At 37.1% G+C, this 17,076-nt stretch overlaps 1 protein-coding gene across 3 annotated transcripts in view; it reads left to right on the top strand.

The window, feature by feature from the left end:
* FHDC1 (FH2 domain containing 1) overlaps positions 1–17,076 on the top strand; it is a 53,380-nt gene that overhangs the window by 13,637 nt on the left and 22,667 nt on the right. For all 3 annotated transcript variants that reach the window (XM_058192503.1, XM_058192504.1, XM_058192505.1), the window contains exons 3-4: positions 12,932–12,993; positions 13,845–13,944. In XM_058192503.1, coding sequence (XP_058048486.1) covers positions 12,932–12,993; positions 13,845–13,944 — 162 coding nt within the window. The remainder of the gene's footprint in view (positions 1–12,931; positions 12,994–13,844; positions 13,945–17,076) is intronic.

The raw sequence follows: 17,076 nt of genomic DNA, 5'->3' as shown, positions 1-17,076 counted from the left end.
ATAGAGGTAGAAGATTTTGTATCGGTAGCCAAATTTCTCTTTAATGTTTTTAAATTAAAGTGACTTTTTCTATGTAAGAAAATGTTGCCTTTTTTCAAGTTATCAAACGTTATTAATGTATAACTAATGCAAAATGTATTGTCATCACAAATTTTAAAGTGTAATCCATTTTGCACACCCATACTGTAACTGGGCATTTGGAGGAAAAACATGCCTTTCATGTACTAGAATTATACTCCCTATAATCTTTTTAGGACTATATTTAAAGTTTTCTGCTGAACAAAGCATTTACAAACTTGAAAGTAACTTCCTCCTAAAAAGACAAGTTTCTAGTCCTAATGAGTGCAGAGAGACTGCTTTATGGCTGCATATTGTAATTATTAGACCATCAAGGTAAAGAAAGAGTTTTGTCCTTGAACTGCCTGTTGCTACAAATGCAGAGTGATGTTATCAGTATGAACTTTCATTTCTGTAGGCTTGGACTGAGGTGCCAGAAAACGAACTCTTCAACAATATTTCCAATTTAGGATGTGAGAGGAAAGGGCCTGAGCTGTTTCTGCATTGTTTCTGTTTTCTAATTTCCTTTATTAGAAGGCTGTCTAGCAAAGCTTTGAATTCCAGTCTGGCCCAAATACAAACTAGCAACACAATTCCATCTCTCCTTTTTAGCTCTGTCTTAGAAATAGTAGATATTGTTTTGTTGTTGCTTTGTCCAGCAAGCATAGAACCAAAATAAACCCCAAACACTAGGATGTGCAAGTCAAGTATAATTTTAAAATAAAAACCTGGCTGGGTTTTCATTCTTTCTTGTCATTTTAATTATAATTAAGAAAAGGACCAGTTTTGTCTTGCTCACTTGAAACTGTCCTTCCCTTTTTTTCACGTAAAACAGAATAAGAATATGGCAACTGAATCTTGTTGATAGCCTTGCTTATAAAATTATCCTGTCTATTGTCTCCCATCTGTCTTTTTATTTCTTGCCTCCCATCGTAGTGAAACTTGGCTTTTTAAAATGCAATACAGTGCTCATGCACTAAATGTTAGATCTGGCTTATCTTTTTATAAATAAACTGCTTTAATGGATTTGAATTTATTTTTAAATATTTTTCATTTTTATCTCCTTATAAATCAGACTGTGCTCTTGCTTTTTTTATATTAAAATGACAATTCTAACTGATTGGATTCCTTTGAGCTCAGTGAATTTGCTACTTACCAAATGTGTTATCATAGATTTTTACCATAAATATTCATGGGAGCTATAAAAGATTTTAAAAAGCCAATATATTTACACTGCACCTTTTAAAGCTTTCACTTCTTTCTATTTCAACACAATAGTAATGCTTACATTTACCCTCTGCTAATGTTTTCTCAGGATTTACATCTTCAGGAAACTGTTATCATGTGGTTTGGGAAAAGCATCCAAGATTGTGTGCAAGCATAATTTTAAAAAATTATGTAGGTTCTTAGAAAAGGCATGTTTAAGCATATAAGAATAAATGAGAAAACTTCTAATCCTAGAAGTATTTTTTTTTAAAATTGGAAGTAGTAATTGCTATTATATAGCAATTAATTATTAAATGACAAAGGAATCGATATAGTTTAAGTTCATACTTTGGTTAAGACTGAAAGAGACATCAAAAAATTAATGTGTAAGTATACTGATATTGACATGTGTACAAACTTTCGACCACTATTTATTAAGAGACAGATATCTAAGAGCTTTTAATTGAGTTTAGCAAATACCATCAAAGTACTTTATTGTGGATTAGGTCACATAATATGTCACATAATATGTCAGTTGATTGTGTTGTCTAGGGAATTATAGGTATTGTCTCTGGAAAACATCAGATAGGGAAGCTGTATTCATTTTATGTGGACTGATTCATTGTATTGATATTTCAATTGTAACGTATAAAAATTGTTGCGTAACTGGCTGACTTAGTAGAACACATTAAAAATGAACCTTGGCTCACAATAATTTTATCTAAAGTAATTTCCTAATAATAGTTTGCTGACTTAGCATTTCTCTGGTTGGAAATTATTGTGGTTTGTAAGCTATGCTTTATTCCAGAGGTCTTCAAACTTGGCAGCTTTAAGACTTGTGGACTTCAACTCCCAGAATTCTGGGAGTTGAAGTCCACAAGTCTTAAAGCTGCCAAGTTTGAAAACCTCTGCTTTATACTTAATGTGTTGAACTAACTCAGCTAGTTATGGTTTATTGAAAAACATAGCTAAAAATTACTTTTTTCTGGTGATACTTTAAATTCCTAGCTGAGAGCATTCTCATATGAAAAGCTAGAGCTAAAGGATGAACCAACCTCTCAAAAGGAAGAAATAAACAAAAAAAATGCATATGGTTTATATAAGCTATTCTAAGAAGTAAAGTTTTTAAAATAGCACCCTTATCCATTGTTTATCCATTGACCTATGCTCAGTGATTAGTGAAGGTATGGTCCAGATTAAGGCTCCAAGAGTTTAATGAATTGATTACAATACAAGCTATATTTGTGCAGAAGAAGAAAACTTACCGTAATGAAGGTGTAATTAGTATAACAATAAAATCTCACACTATTCTGTTAAAAGTCCGTACTGCAAATGAGGAAGACTGGTTGATAGGTACCATTTTTATGGAGGAAGGATCTTTCAGATTTTGCTACCTGGGGAAATGCATGTTTATATTCTGGAACTAAAGATCTGTCTTACAATTTTATGAAATACAGTTCTTAGGTGGCTCACGACAATGATAAAAAACAGAAACACTAAAATAAAAAATATGGTCTCCAATCCATCAAGCAATCCAATTCTCAGACTCCAGCTGCAACCTATAAGGAAAAAACCACATGAAGTGAAAAACCAGTTCTTTATGGGTTTCAAGAAGGTTGAAAGGATGGGGGCTTATCATATCCCAGGGGGAAAAGAGTTCCATTTGATCAGAGCTGCTACAGAAAGGTGCACTTCATACATAGATGACAGTATTTAAGGGAAGGGACCCTACCTGACCTAGCATGGAGTGTGAGAGACAGTCCTACAAGTAAGGTCTTGAAGTTAATTAGCAGCTTAAAAAGGCCTTAAAGAAGACAATTAGCACCTTTAATTGCCTGGTGAAAAAACTGGAAAGTCAACATAGTTTATGTAACAGTGGTGGATATTGGTAAACTGAGAGGAGCCCAAAAGACTGTACACCACCACATTCTGGACCAGTTTTAACTTCCAGATGGTTTTCAAAGTAGCCCCATGAAGAACATATTGCAGTGATCCAACAGGAGGTCCATAAGATGTATCTGAACAAGCCCTTTGCTATATCTACCACCTGATCCTCCAGGAGCCACAACTGTTGAAGGGTCATCATATTGTGTACCTGCTGTGTCTGGATAGTGCTCTCTTATTGATACTCAAAAAACACATCACCATTCCCAGGAGACCCAAACCCAAAGCCACTCTGTCTTGCTTTGGTTGAGTTAGAGCTGGTTTGTCCACATCCAGACCTTCACAGCCTCCAGGCACTGGGTCAGTACTGAAATAGCATCACCTGCTCAGCCATGGGTGGAGTAACATAACTGGGTATCATCAGCATACTGATGATACTGCACTCCTTGCCGTTGAATGATCTCACCCAGTGGTTTCATGTACAGTATGTACAGTGGTGAAAGACCTGAACCCAAGGCACTCCACACTGCAAGGGCCTAGGACTAGATCTCTCTCCCACCCTTACAACACCTGCAACCATCTGCAAAGGAAAGAGGACAACCACTGAAAAACAGCCTGAAACTAGTCTAGGATGATGCTATGGTCAATGGTATCAAAAGCTGCCAACAGACACAGAAAGCCCAGACTGGTTGCACCACTTCTGTTTTGAGCCCTCCAGAGTCATCCGCAGGTGTGACCAATGCAGTCTCTATATTATACTGCTCTTTCCATATTTCAATCCAACTTAAGCCCAGCTGAAAAGCAATTAAAATAATATCATTAATTCAAGACACTCTGCAGAAGAGCCAATCACCTCTCAACAACCTTTTTTTGAAACTGGATGAAAATAATGCAACACTGTTGTGTTCAAGGTATCTTAAGAAGGGGGCACTCTACTGTCTTGTTCAAGGCAAGCAGTACCTCATCTTACTGCAGAGAAGCATTAACTGCTGCTTGTATCAACCACATAACAATTCCCATTAAGTCTCATGCAATTGAGGGGCAGGGATGCAGAATACAATGGCCGAGCTCACAGCTAGAAGGACCCAGTTCATTTCCTTAAGATCAACTGGCTCAAATTCTTCCCAGGTAATTGATGTCAGATGATTATCAGAATGTAAGGTGATAGGAAGAAGCACATGAAATATGGCTCTTGGTAAATCAAAAAAGTTTAGTGAATCAAAAGAGAAGATGAATCCAACTTTTTTAAAAGTGGGAGAAGTGAAATTGGGACAGGTAGATTCTGAGTTTGGCTTTAAAAATACACGAAATGTGTAGTGGAAAACATAACTTGAATTTTCAGACACTGCATTTTCTATGCCAGAATTTTTTTTAAAAAAAAAGGTTTGATGGATTTGTTTGCAGATTAAGTAAAATTAAATTTTGCTTCATATTTAATAGAATTGACTGAAATGAACCAATTTTATCTTGGTTTATTGTGTATGGTTTCTTTAGAGGATAAGTGATGCTTTAAAAACTGTTTCTGGACTTGAAATCATAGTTGTCAAGGAATTTCAGACTGATGAATTCTGGCATCTGTCTAAAAGGACAGAATATAATTGCTATATATTTATAAGATAGTTTTACAGATTTTAATGTATATCTTTGCTTGTCTCATTCTTTTCTCTGCTCTTTAGATTGGGTATTTAATGGTTCCCAGCTTTTGCTATTTAATACTGGCAGTATTGCAGACAGAATATTTGATGATAGACTTTTTGTGGATAAGAAAAATAGTTACAAGTCCCCATTAGTGCAAGTGTGGTAAATATAATGACTCCTTTTCTTCTTCTCTTCACATAAACCTGTTGCCACTTTTTCATGATCAGATCACTATACTTCAAACTAGGGCATATAAAACCTTTGCCAGACCTATACTTGAATACTGTTCACCTGCCTGGAACCCTCACTGTATTTCAGACATCAATATATTAGAGAGGTCCAGAGATATTTTACTAGAAGAGTACTCAAATCATCTGCTCGAAATAAAATTCCCTATCCCACCAGGCTTGAAATTTTAGGTCTGGATAGCCTCGAACTATGCCATCTACATTCCAACCTATGCTTAGTTCATAAGATTATTTACCAAAATGCCCTACCTGTAAATGAGTACTTTCATTTCATCCATAATAACACAAGAGCTATCAATAGATTCAAACTCAATGTAATTCGCTCTAATCTTAATTGTAGGAAATATGACTTCTGCAATAAGGTAGTAAATGTCTGGAACACATTTAGGTATTAGGTACAATAAGGTAGTAAATGTCTGGAACACATACCTGATCCTGTTGTTAATCTCTCTAATCCCCATATCTCTCACCATAAATTGTCTACTGTGGACCTTTCATGTTTCTTAAAAGGTCCCTAAGGAGGCATGCATAAGCGCACCAGCGTGCCTACCGTCTCTGTCCTACTGTCCCCATTTATATGTAATCATTCTATATGTTTAAGGCTATGTTTTGCCTATTTATAACCTTTTATTTGTGCCAATTTTTTTCATGTGTCCTTGTCTATGTCTATACTGTTACTTGTTTCCTTATACTTGTTGACAGACAGACAGACAGACAGACAGACAGACAGACAGACAGATAGATAGATAGATAGATAGATAAATAAATAATAAAATAAAGATTATAGATACACGTTTGCTAAAGAAGTTGTGCACACCTGAGAGAGAGAATGAAAAAGAGAGCGATTGTGTGGTTATTTCCTTGCATGGCATAAACATTATTCTAACTTTAAAATTGGCACTGAATACTGATAATTCCTACTTTTTAAATATTGGGCTCTGGTATTTTAATGAAATATTTTAATAGCTACTGCTAAGCAAGAGTTGGAGAATGAACTGAGGGGACAAACTTGTCTGGAGGGTACATTCCTATGATGGGAATAGAGACATCTCTGGGAGATTCTCCTATGAATGTGCATGTATTAGTGTGCTAAATATAGGTAGGCTTCAACTTACAGCTATTCATTTAATGTTCAAAGATGGCCTTGAAAAAAAATGACCTGCAATCTTTTGTTGAAGTTATGACCATTGCACCACCTCCTTGGTCATGTGATCTCAATTTGAGTTCTTGCCAACCAACTTGCATTTATAACAGCTGCAGCATCTTGCAATCGTATAACTATAATTTGCAACTTTCCCAGCTAGTTTCTGAAAAGGAAAGTCCATTGGGGAAGCCAGATTCATTTAATGACACGTGATTTGCCTTAATGACTGCGTAAAAAAATGGTTGTAAAAATTGATGCTGGTCATAGAGTGAGTCACTTAGTGATTGTATCACTTAGTGACCAAAATTCTGCTCCTAATTGTGATTCTATGTGGAGGACTATTTGTATGTATACATCACATTCTCACAGACTCTCACATAAATATTGCAACTAGGTTTTCATTGCAGTGCAAGGGAGGATTTTCAAGAATAGATTAGTTCAAATTAGTTTATCGACCATGGTATCTTGCTGCGACGACTGGAGGGGTTGGGAGTGGGGGGCACCGTTTTTCAGTGGTTCTCCTCCTACCTTTCTGACCGGTCACAGACGGCAGGGGGGCAGAGTTCAATTGCGAGGTACCTCACGTGTGGGGTGCCACAGGGGTCGGTTCTCTCGCCTCTCCTGTTCAACATCTACATGAAGCCACTGGGTGAGATCATCCGTGGTTTTGGGGTGCGATGTCATCTGTACGCCGATGATACACAGCTGTACATTTCCACCCCAACGAAGCTGTTGAAGTGATGTCCCAGTGTCTGGAGGCCGTGCGGGTCTGGATGGGGAAAAACAGGCTTCGATTCAACCCTTCCAAGACTGAGTGGCTGTGGATGCCGGCATCCCGGTACAGCCAGCTGACTCCATCGCTGACTGTTGGGGGCGAGTCATTGGCCCCCATGGAAGGGGTTCGCAGTCTAGGCGTCCTCCTGGATGTACGACTGTCTTTAGAAGAGCATATGAAGACCGTCGCCAGGGGAGCTTTTTATCAGGTTCGCCTGATACGCCAGTTGTGCCCCTTCCTAGACTGGGATTCCTTATGCACGGTCACTCATGCCCTCGTCACTTCCCACCTGGACTACTGCAATGCTCTCTACATGGGGCTTCCCTTGAAGAGCACCCGGAGGCTCCAACTGGTCCAAAATGCGGCTGCGCGGGTAGTAGAGGGAGCAACTCGAGGCTCCCATGTAACACCTCTCCTGCGCAAGTTACACTGGTTGCCGGTGATCTTCCGGGTGCAATTCAAGGTGCTGGTTACCACCTTTAAAGCGCTCCATGGCATAGGACCGGATTATTTACGGGACCGCCTGCTGCTACCAATTGCCTCCCATCGATCTGTGCGCTCCCGTAGGGAGGGTCTCCTCAGGGTGCCGTCGGTCAGACAATGTCGACTGGCGATCCCTAGGGGGGAGGGCCTTCTCTGTGGGGGCTCCTGCCCTCTGGAATGAGCTGCCTCCAGGGTTACGTCAACTCTCTGACCTCCGGACCTTTCGCCGCAAGCTAAAGACATTTTTGTTTCATCATGCAGGGCTGGCCTAATAGTTTTTAATGGGGGTTTTTATTAGAGTTTTTAGTCTCTCTTAGCCAAATTGAATTTAGTTTTTTTTAAATGTTTTTAATGTTTGTATTTTTCTTTTTTACCTGGCTGTAAACCGCCCTGAGTCCTCCGGGGGAAGGGCGGTATATAAATCAAAATAATAAATAAATAAATAAATAAATTGTTGGTGAGAGAGTTAGCTTTTTCATTCCCTAGTAGCAGCTGTCCTTTTAAAAAAAAAAGGTCCCATATACATTCTGGCTGAGGCTTTTAGGGAAACTATATATTAAAACCTTTAAGAGTTCTTCTGTCTATTCAGCCTTTAGAATGTAGATAAGGGTTACTTTCATCTTAGGGCGAACTTTTCATCAGGAAGCAAAGGGTCAGGGCCTGGCTAGAGGGAGCAGAGGGAGGGGAGGGAGGCAGGGCGCCCCAGAAAAAGGAAACGCCTGCCAAAAAATTCTGGCAGATAAAGCTTTGATGCTACAAAGTTCATAAATGAAGGTTCTCTGTCTCATTGGCTTATTATTATACAGAAAAGAAACAGGCTAAACACATAGCAGAGTTAGTGTTAGACAAAGATCACAGGAATGATGTGAGGCCAGTCAAATCTTGTGTCACTTCTGAGCTAACGGCTGCTGTTGGGGAAGCCAGAAAACATGAAAGGATAAAGAAGACAACTTAGGCTTAGTCTCTAGGGTAGCTCCTGCTTTTATTTCGAAATCAAACCAAAGTCTGAGGTTTTGCTCAGAATGGAGCAGGAGACAGAGCAGGAGACAGATCAATGTATTAATCTTAAGAAATATTAGAAAATTCTCATTGGAAGTTTTTGGCTACTTTATTGTATTTAAATGTATCAGTACTAAAGCCATGTTAAAGTTTGCAAACATGGCTTACTTCCTGGTAATTTCATGGGTATGTCCATGTAGTGGCGTTGTGTTTTTGTTTTGTTTGTTTTTTGGCAACAAAACAAAGGTGGTTTGCATTGTTTTGGGGATGTGGTTTGTCTTCCAGACTATTATCTTGCTGTTTCCTTGTAATAATTTTCCATTCAAGTATTACCAGTAACTAGAGTTTAGCTTTTTGAGACCAGCTAGGGATAGCTACATGCTGCCATCTTAGTGGACACTAGAACATAAGATGTTACGATAAATTCAATTCCTGGTGACTAGTTGGATTTATCTGTGCTTGCTCTCAGTGTGCTGCACAACAGAACAACTAGACAACAGAACAACTAGACACAAGAACAGTTTTTTCCCGAAGGCCATCACTCTGCTAAACAAATAATTCCTTCAACACTGTCAAACTATTTACTAAATCTGCACTACTATTAATCTTCTCATTGTTCCCATCACCAATCTCTTTCCACTTATGACTGTATGACTGTAACCTTGTTGCTGGCAATCCTTATGATTTATATTGATATATTGACCATCAATTGTGTTGTAAATGTTGTACCTTGATGAACGTATCTTTTCTTTAATGTACACTGAGAGCATATGCACCAAGACAAATTCCTTGTGTGTCCAATCACACTTGGCCAACAAAAATTCTATTCTATTCTATTCTATTCTATTCTATTCTATTCTATTCTATTCTATTCTATTCTATTCTATTCTATTCACTAAGGATATAGAAGTGGTTGACACAGCTGTTCCTGGAATGTTTTTTTTTAAAATTTCTAACTACTGCTTTGGGGTTCTCTGAAGATCTCATCAAGTGTTAACCAGGTCCAGCTCTGTTTAACTCTAAGCACAGGTTAGGCCTGTTCTGTCAATTGCTGAGATGCTAAAGAATTAAGCAAACACGAGAACAATAGACACCATGAATAATGCTCTGATCAGCATCAGGATTCAGTTATATTCTTGCCAAAACACTGGGTTGGCCAATGTATAAGTACTCTTATGACTTAGTTGGCTGGGTTGTGACTTGATAATTCTCTGGGAAAAACAGATTTTAAATAATTTGTGGAAGAAACATAAGTCTCTTTTATTTAACTACTGCAAAGCGTTATAAGATTTAATTGGAGTTTGTAGAATTAGAAGGGTTCTTGACTCAATATTTTAAGTTAATGCTTGTGAAAAATACAAGGCACAGTTAACATGATACAGTTAACATAACACAGAAAACCAGCATATCATTCTGATAGCTTGTGTGAAGTTTTAGGAATATGCGCTAGAACTACCTTCAGTACAGTTAGTTTCATTTCAGCAATTTCTTTCTTTTTAAAAGAAGTTTTTTATTTTTTTCCAAACACACACATATGCAAACAAACAAACAATACATTTTTTCTGAACAGAGTATTGGCTGAGTCAAACTTTGTACCGCTTTTAGTTTTCTCCAACACCATTTTATATATTTTACTTTTAGCCATAATATTCTTTCTCTCTAATTTTTTGTTTTATTTTCCTTCTGTTTCTAATGGTATATAAACAATATTACCGTTTGCCCTAATCTCTAATCTTAATCAATTTTTTTTTCCACCTCTCTCCTTACTTTTTTCAAATTGAAACCCTTTAAATTAAAGTCCATCATTTTTTTAAAATCTAACTCTAAGTCATCTTATTCAAATATTCTCCCATTGCTCCCTTTTCACAATATAATATAATATAATTTCAAATATTTCCATGTTAGCAATTTCTATCTTACAGGTAGAATAGAATTTTATTGGCCAAGTGTGATTGGACACAAGGAATTTGTCTTGGTGCATATGCTCTCAGTGTACATAAAAGAAAAGATACGTTCATCAAGGTACAACATTTACAACACAATTGATGGTCAATATATCAATATAAATCATAAGGATTGCCAGCAACAAGTTATAGTCATACTTGTGGACTATAAGTGGAAAGAGATTGGTGATGGAAACTATGAAACGATTAATAGTAGTGCAGATTCAGTAAATAGTCTGACAGTGTTGAGGGAATTATTTGTTTAGCAGAGTGATGGCCTTTGGGAAAAAACTGTTCTTGTGTCTAGTTGTTCTGGTGTGCAGTGCTCTATAGCGTCGTTTTGAGGGTAGGAGTTGAAGCAGTTTATGTCCAGGATGCGAGTGATCTGCAAATATTTTCACGGCCCTCTTCTTGATTCGTGCAGTATACAGGTCCTCAATGGAAGGCAGGTTGGTAGCAATTATTTTAATTACATAACGTATAGCATGAGATTGTATGTATTAAGTGAAATGAACTGTTTATTAGTATAACTGTAAAAAGTCATGTGCTTTCAGGATATAAACTATAATGTCAATCAATGGAAAAACAAATAGGACTTTCCTTATAATGAAAATGTTCCTTCCAAAGTGGAAGAGGAGTGGGGGGGAATAGAAATTAATTTGGCATTTTCTTGGTTAAAAGCACTAATTTATTTTATTCACAAAAGTTACATAGCACACAAAGCACATGACTTTCCAGGATGTTTTATAATAAGTTAAGTCTGCTAGGCAGCCTATGTAGTTTGTGGCTCTTGGACTGCCTGTAGCTTTTACCATAATAACAACTAGGTTTCAGTAATAATTATTCAGATTTCTGGGCTGAAGGATCTCGGTTTTTTCTTCTTCTAGAAGAAAGAAATGAGTTGGAAACAGAACAAAAGATTAATTGATTGATTTGATTATTTTAAGGCGTGTCAGCTTTTTCAGTTTTCAATTTTCAAACATTAGGGGTGCTTAAAAGTTGTGACATGTCTTGGGGATTTTAAAGATACTTTGGTTACTTTAATATAATTTAGATGTGCTTGGTAAGTAACTACATAAATATCATAACTTTTTAACATTTTGTTTGTTTCAACTACAAAGATAGTTTTTCTCCATGAGCCATGGTGGTGCAGTGGTTAGAATGCAGTATTGCAGACTGACTCTGCCCATGCCAGGAGTTCGATCCTGATCAGCTCAAGGTAGAGTGAGTAAGCCTTTTATCATTCTGAGGTCAGTAAAATGAGGGCCCAGATTATTCAGGGCAATATGCCGAATCTGTAAATTACTTAGAGAGTGTTGTAAAGCACTACGAAGCAGTATATAAGTGCTGTTGCTATTGCTATGATCTGTCCCTAGCCTGGTCTTTTAGATCTTCTAACAGTGCATCCATCAGTACTGTAACAGAGTTAGTCCACTTTGTTGCTGGTTATCCTTTAGTTTCTTTCCGCCTTTCCCAACATTAAAGCCTTTCCCAAAGACAGAAAGGGGGGAGGAGGAGAAAGCAGGTCAGAAGGAGAAGGGAAAATATTTATCAAAGAATGGTAGCTCTCCCAGTTACATGTGACATTTACTGTAGCCAATTCTTTCTTCTACCATATATAGCAGTGATGGTGAACCTATGGCATGCGTGCCAGAAGTGGCATGCATGCCAGAAGTGGCACACAAAGCCATCTCTCTGGGCACGTGAGCCGTCACCTGTTGCTCTTCTGGATTCCGGCCAGCTAGTCTTCACACGTGGGGGAGTGCTAGAAACCAGAAGAGTAGCTGCCCAGTGCACCCTGCGCCTGCCAGGAAGATGATCTTCCAGTTTCCAGGGTGCGCATGTGCACAGGCGAGCTGGTCTTCACATGTGCATGCATGCCAGAAACCGGAAGACCAGGTGGCTGGTACACATGCGCGTGCTGGAAACCAGAAGATCATGTTCCCCGGTGCATAAATGTGCACCAGGTGGCTGCTCTTCCGGTTACGCGCATGTGCACGCTTCCATTCGGCACTCGGTGCCAAAAAGGTTCGCCAACACTGATACATAGCCTACACTTGCTATGTAACCTACAACATATTTCTCTGGATGAATTGCAATTCTAGACAGGAGAAGGACTTTTAATTAAAAATAACATAATGTAGGAACTAGGAGAGCCTCAGGGGTGGGGGTGGGGGTGTCATAATGATACAACAACTAAAATGACTCCTAGCATCCACCTATTTTCCTCATTATACAGCCAGGGCAGATAATGAAATACTGGCACAATATTATTGTATATCCTTCTACAAGTAAGCAGCCTAACTTATTTTCACCAACTGAAATTTCAGAATTGTTATCATTATAGTGATCTGAGAGTTGACAGGTACAATTCTGTCCATATTTCTTTCTCAGCAGAATTGTATTATTATTTGGAAGTATGTTTATCTTTTCTTACGATATTTAGAATTATTTTTGCTATGCAGAATAATTTTATTCTATCTATAATGACTTAAAATAACAATTGAGATAATTTTGCTCTGTCTGAAATGATACCTTTTGTTGCCTTTTGCAGATTAATATTTTGGATGCCAAAAGAAGTATGAATATTGGGATTTTTCTCAAACAGTTTAAAAAGTAAGTTATTCTCCTGCTATTGTAATTATTACATTGATGATAACATAACATCAAGAAAAAAGATATATACAGCCACAAATAGTGAAACTACAAACTTAATTTAGCTTGAAAATGTATTCAAGCTGTTAATAACCTTACCTTATATTTGGGTTAAACTTAAATTTTCCTTTTAAGCAATAGTTTTGAAATTTTAGGCAATATATAATACTACAGTATTGGAATTTTAGTTAAAGTTGACTTTAACTTTTGACTTTTAAATTATAACTTATTTTTTGTAAAGGTTGCATTTTTGATAATATGATAATGTCATGAAAGTAAGAAGAATAGAATGGAATAGAATAGAATAGAATAGAATAGAATAGAATAGAATAGAATAGAATAGAATAGAATAGAATAGAATTCTTTATTGGCCAAGTGTGATTGGACACACAAGGAATTTGTCTTTGGTGTATCTGCTTTCAGTGTACATAAGGAGAATAAAATACATTCATCAAGAATAAAAAGATACAACACTTAGTGATAGTCAATATCATTAATATTTTGATATTAATGACTTTTTAAGAACAGTTGTGTTTATTTCAGATGAACTTGCTCAGAGGCAGCTGTACTTTTAACTATTGGAACATCACATGATGTTTTTTAAAAAAGATTCTTCTTTCCTCAACAGTGCATCCAGATGTGCTGGGTTTCTTCCCATAATTCCCATAATTCCTGCATTAGAAGTACTGGCTGAGAATTCTAAAAACTGAAAAATTGAAGTCCTGTGTATAACGTTGATAAAGGCTGTTTTAAAACATAGAAATTGCATGTTTCTCAACTAAAATGTATTTTTATTCTATTGTCTCGTTAAGATCACTTGACTCTATAGTTGAAGATCTTCACACTGGAAGAGACTTCTATAGCTCTGAGACCCTACGTGAGCTTCTTAAATTATTGCCAGAAGCTGAGGAGGTAAGAATAGGATTGTCTGCTTTTGAAAACCACTTGGAAATTTCAATTGGATCAGAATGCATCAGCATAGGCAGGGATAGGCATGTCTCATTATGCACGTGTGATACTTCTGCTTTATAAGCTGCACTGAGAGCAATTCACTCTAAAGCATGACATGGCATTTGGTTAGGTTATTTTTGGTACCACCCATCTCCTGGTACATGCTGGCAGAGTTGGTGTCCACAGAGTCAGGATCCACAGAATCTCTCTGCACTGTCCCAGCACCTGCTCTTTGGATTGCGGTTCTACCTGAGCTCTATGTGGCTTCCACCCAGTTTATATATGGTTAGACCTTGAAAGACCCAGTTGTTCTCAAAACATCTTTACTGAATGTGTTTTTGTTTTTATTGTTTATTATACTATGAGTTGCCTACAGTTGGTTTGAAATTAGGTAGCGCTTAAATGGCATGAAATAAATAGCAAAATAAACCCACAGTTGTATTTCTGGAGAAAGAAGAAAAACTTAACTCTTAAAATTATAGCACAGAACTAAAAAGAAAATGTACTAGCCGGGATATGTTTTTTTGTATAACTAGTTTCACACTTAGTTTTGAAAAGACATTATGTATGTGTTGAAGTACACATTAAAGTAATCTTGCTTAGGAGGTTGGCTTGGATGACAAAATAAAATGCAACCAAAAAACACTATCTGAGAAGAACAAGGACCATTTTAGTCCAAGAAAGTCTATTTAATGTACAGAAATGGAAAGACTATTCTGAGCAGAAGAAAAAAACATTTAAAAAATTTCATAGACTTATCAAGAAATGAGTCTTTAAAAAAGGATGTAGCAGACTACAGTACAAACCATAGTAAGGGACAACCGACAGTCTTCAAGACCATGACCAGTAGCTACAAAAAAGAAATGAATGGAATCTTTGAGATGTAGAAAAACATCTGAAAAAGCAGTATAATAGCCTTTCTTGTAAATGCGGTGAGGAGGAAGGGGTAGAACTGGAAATATTGCTAAGAAAGCATGCTTCGAGGAATGAAGAGATATAAATTTCCCATGGTATCATGGCAGTGAAGTTTCTCAGTTTCCCCATGATAGTTTTATTAGAACACTGTATCTCTCTCTCCCTCTTTTTCTTCTTACTTTTTATGAAGAAAGAAAAGTTGAAACTTCCATATTTCATTTGAGATATAATAGGAAGAAACACTCAGAAAGAAATATCAGCCAAAATGTTGCAAAAATAAAAACAAAAGATGTATCTGAAAGAAGTATAAAATATTTAAGTGGATGCATATATAACACATAATTTCTATATAATGTCTCAAAATTATATAACATTTTGGACTTTTGGAATGGTATTTTAGAAGTAGAACTCCCATAAGAGCGAAGGGTGCTAGATTGGGTATAAAAGGTAGCTTAAGAAGTTAGATTGCTAAAACTCTTTTACCATCAAATGAGACTAATACCGGTATGCAGGGGTGAAATGCTACCGGTTCGGACTGGTTTGTCTGAACTGGTAGTAATAAAAGCTACTGGTTCATGTGAACCGGTAGTAAGAAAATGCTACCGGTTTGGACAAACCGGTATTTCTGACGATCAGCTGTGCTGCGCAATTTATATTTCCTAGAAAGCAAAAAATTCTGCTCTCTAGCGAATCTAAAGCGTGCGGCATAGGTGTTATTCCTTCTCTTTGTTCTACTTACTTTAGAAAACCTCCTTTTTTAGCGCTGCGTGGTAGTGCCTGTGGTGCGCATGCACACGTTTGACACACACTGCACATGTGTTTTTGGCACACGCATAGCACATGTTTGGTGTGCACTGCTCATGCATTTCATCACCTCTGATATGTGAAGGAGAAAGAGAAAGCCAATGGGCAAAGAACAAGGATGAAAGAAAACTTCAATTTAGCAAGACTGCAAGTAAATATGTATGATGTCATGAATGTCTTTCTTTTAACTTAAAATTAACATGCTCGAACTTGAACACATCATTTCAAACACATTAGAGATATGAATGTATTCACCTAGAAATCTCCCTTCAACAATACTTTGGTTTGATACAAACATATTTTTTAAGTTAAAAATTGAGCAAAGTAAAAACTGGCATGTTAATAATCAAGCTAAGGCTGCTGTTAAGACTCCATATAGAAGAAGGCAATGTTTAAATGTCTCAAACTCTAAAGGAGGGACCAAAAAAAAGTATATCTTATGTTAACATTTAACTGTAAGGTTTTTCCATTCGGTGTCACACTTTTGGAGAAAGCAAGTTTCGTGTAAGGCACCTCACACTTTGCCATAAATCTAAACCACCAGTCTCAAATTTTGCCAGCGTTTACTCATAAGACACAGTAAATGATTGTACTAAAAAGAAAGTCTCATCTTGACCCAGTACTCTACGGGGAACATCAATGTCTTTTAAAATATAGTTAAAGTGAGGTATTACAATTTTTCCTTCTTCCCATTTTAGGCTCAGGGTGGCGGCAAGGTCTTGACTGCCCTTTAAAGCAGGGGTCTCCAACCCTGGCAACTTTAAGAATTGTGGACTCCAACTCCTTTAGAATTCTGGGAGTTGAAGTCTTAAAGTTGCCAAGGTTGGAGACCCCTGCTTTAAAGAATAGGAAGGAAGAATTAGGATAGGAAGGGTTACTAAAAAGTGGCCAGGCAGTTCCCATGGTGATTACACTTGTGAACTGTTGTTTATGCACACTACTTAATATAGTTTACACTAATACAGATTTTTTCATTTAGAGTAGGTCATTGCATTGCCTAGTTTACAGCTTAAATCCTTGAAATATTTCCTATGTTTAAATAGAAAGCTTGTTTCAAGTAGCTGTTCTGTACAGCATCTGCTTAAGTAACAAAGTCTCTTTCATTAGTGATCTGTGAAGTTGAGAATTGGGCACTCAATGACTCTTCATCTCTCGGTGGTTTTAAGAAGTATTGAAATTGGCATACAAGAAAGCTGGGAATATGTAGACATCAAATACAATGGCTTTGTTCACCCATGCTGAATAACATGCACTGTTTCAACAAGGTTGCTAAATAAGCTAGAATTGGGTTTGGAGATGAGGAACGTAGTTCTGGGTTGTTTGACCAATTTCTGGTTTCTCCCCACTCTTTTTTTATAGCTGTCTTGCATTACT

Source organism: Ahaetulla prasina, chromosome 8 (genome assembly GCF_028640845.1).
Source record: "Ahaetulla prasina isolate Xishuangbanna chromosome 8, ASM2864084v1, whole genome shotgun sequence".
Classification (NCBI taxonomy): domain Eukaryota; kingdom Metazoa; phylum Chordata; class Lepidosauria; order Squamata; family Colubridae; genus Ahaetulla; species Ahaetulla prasina.
Note: the sequence above shows the minus strand (reverse complement) of the source record. Positions and strands in the feature narration are given on the sequence as shown.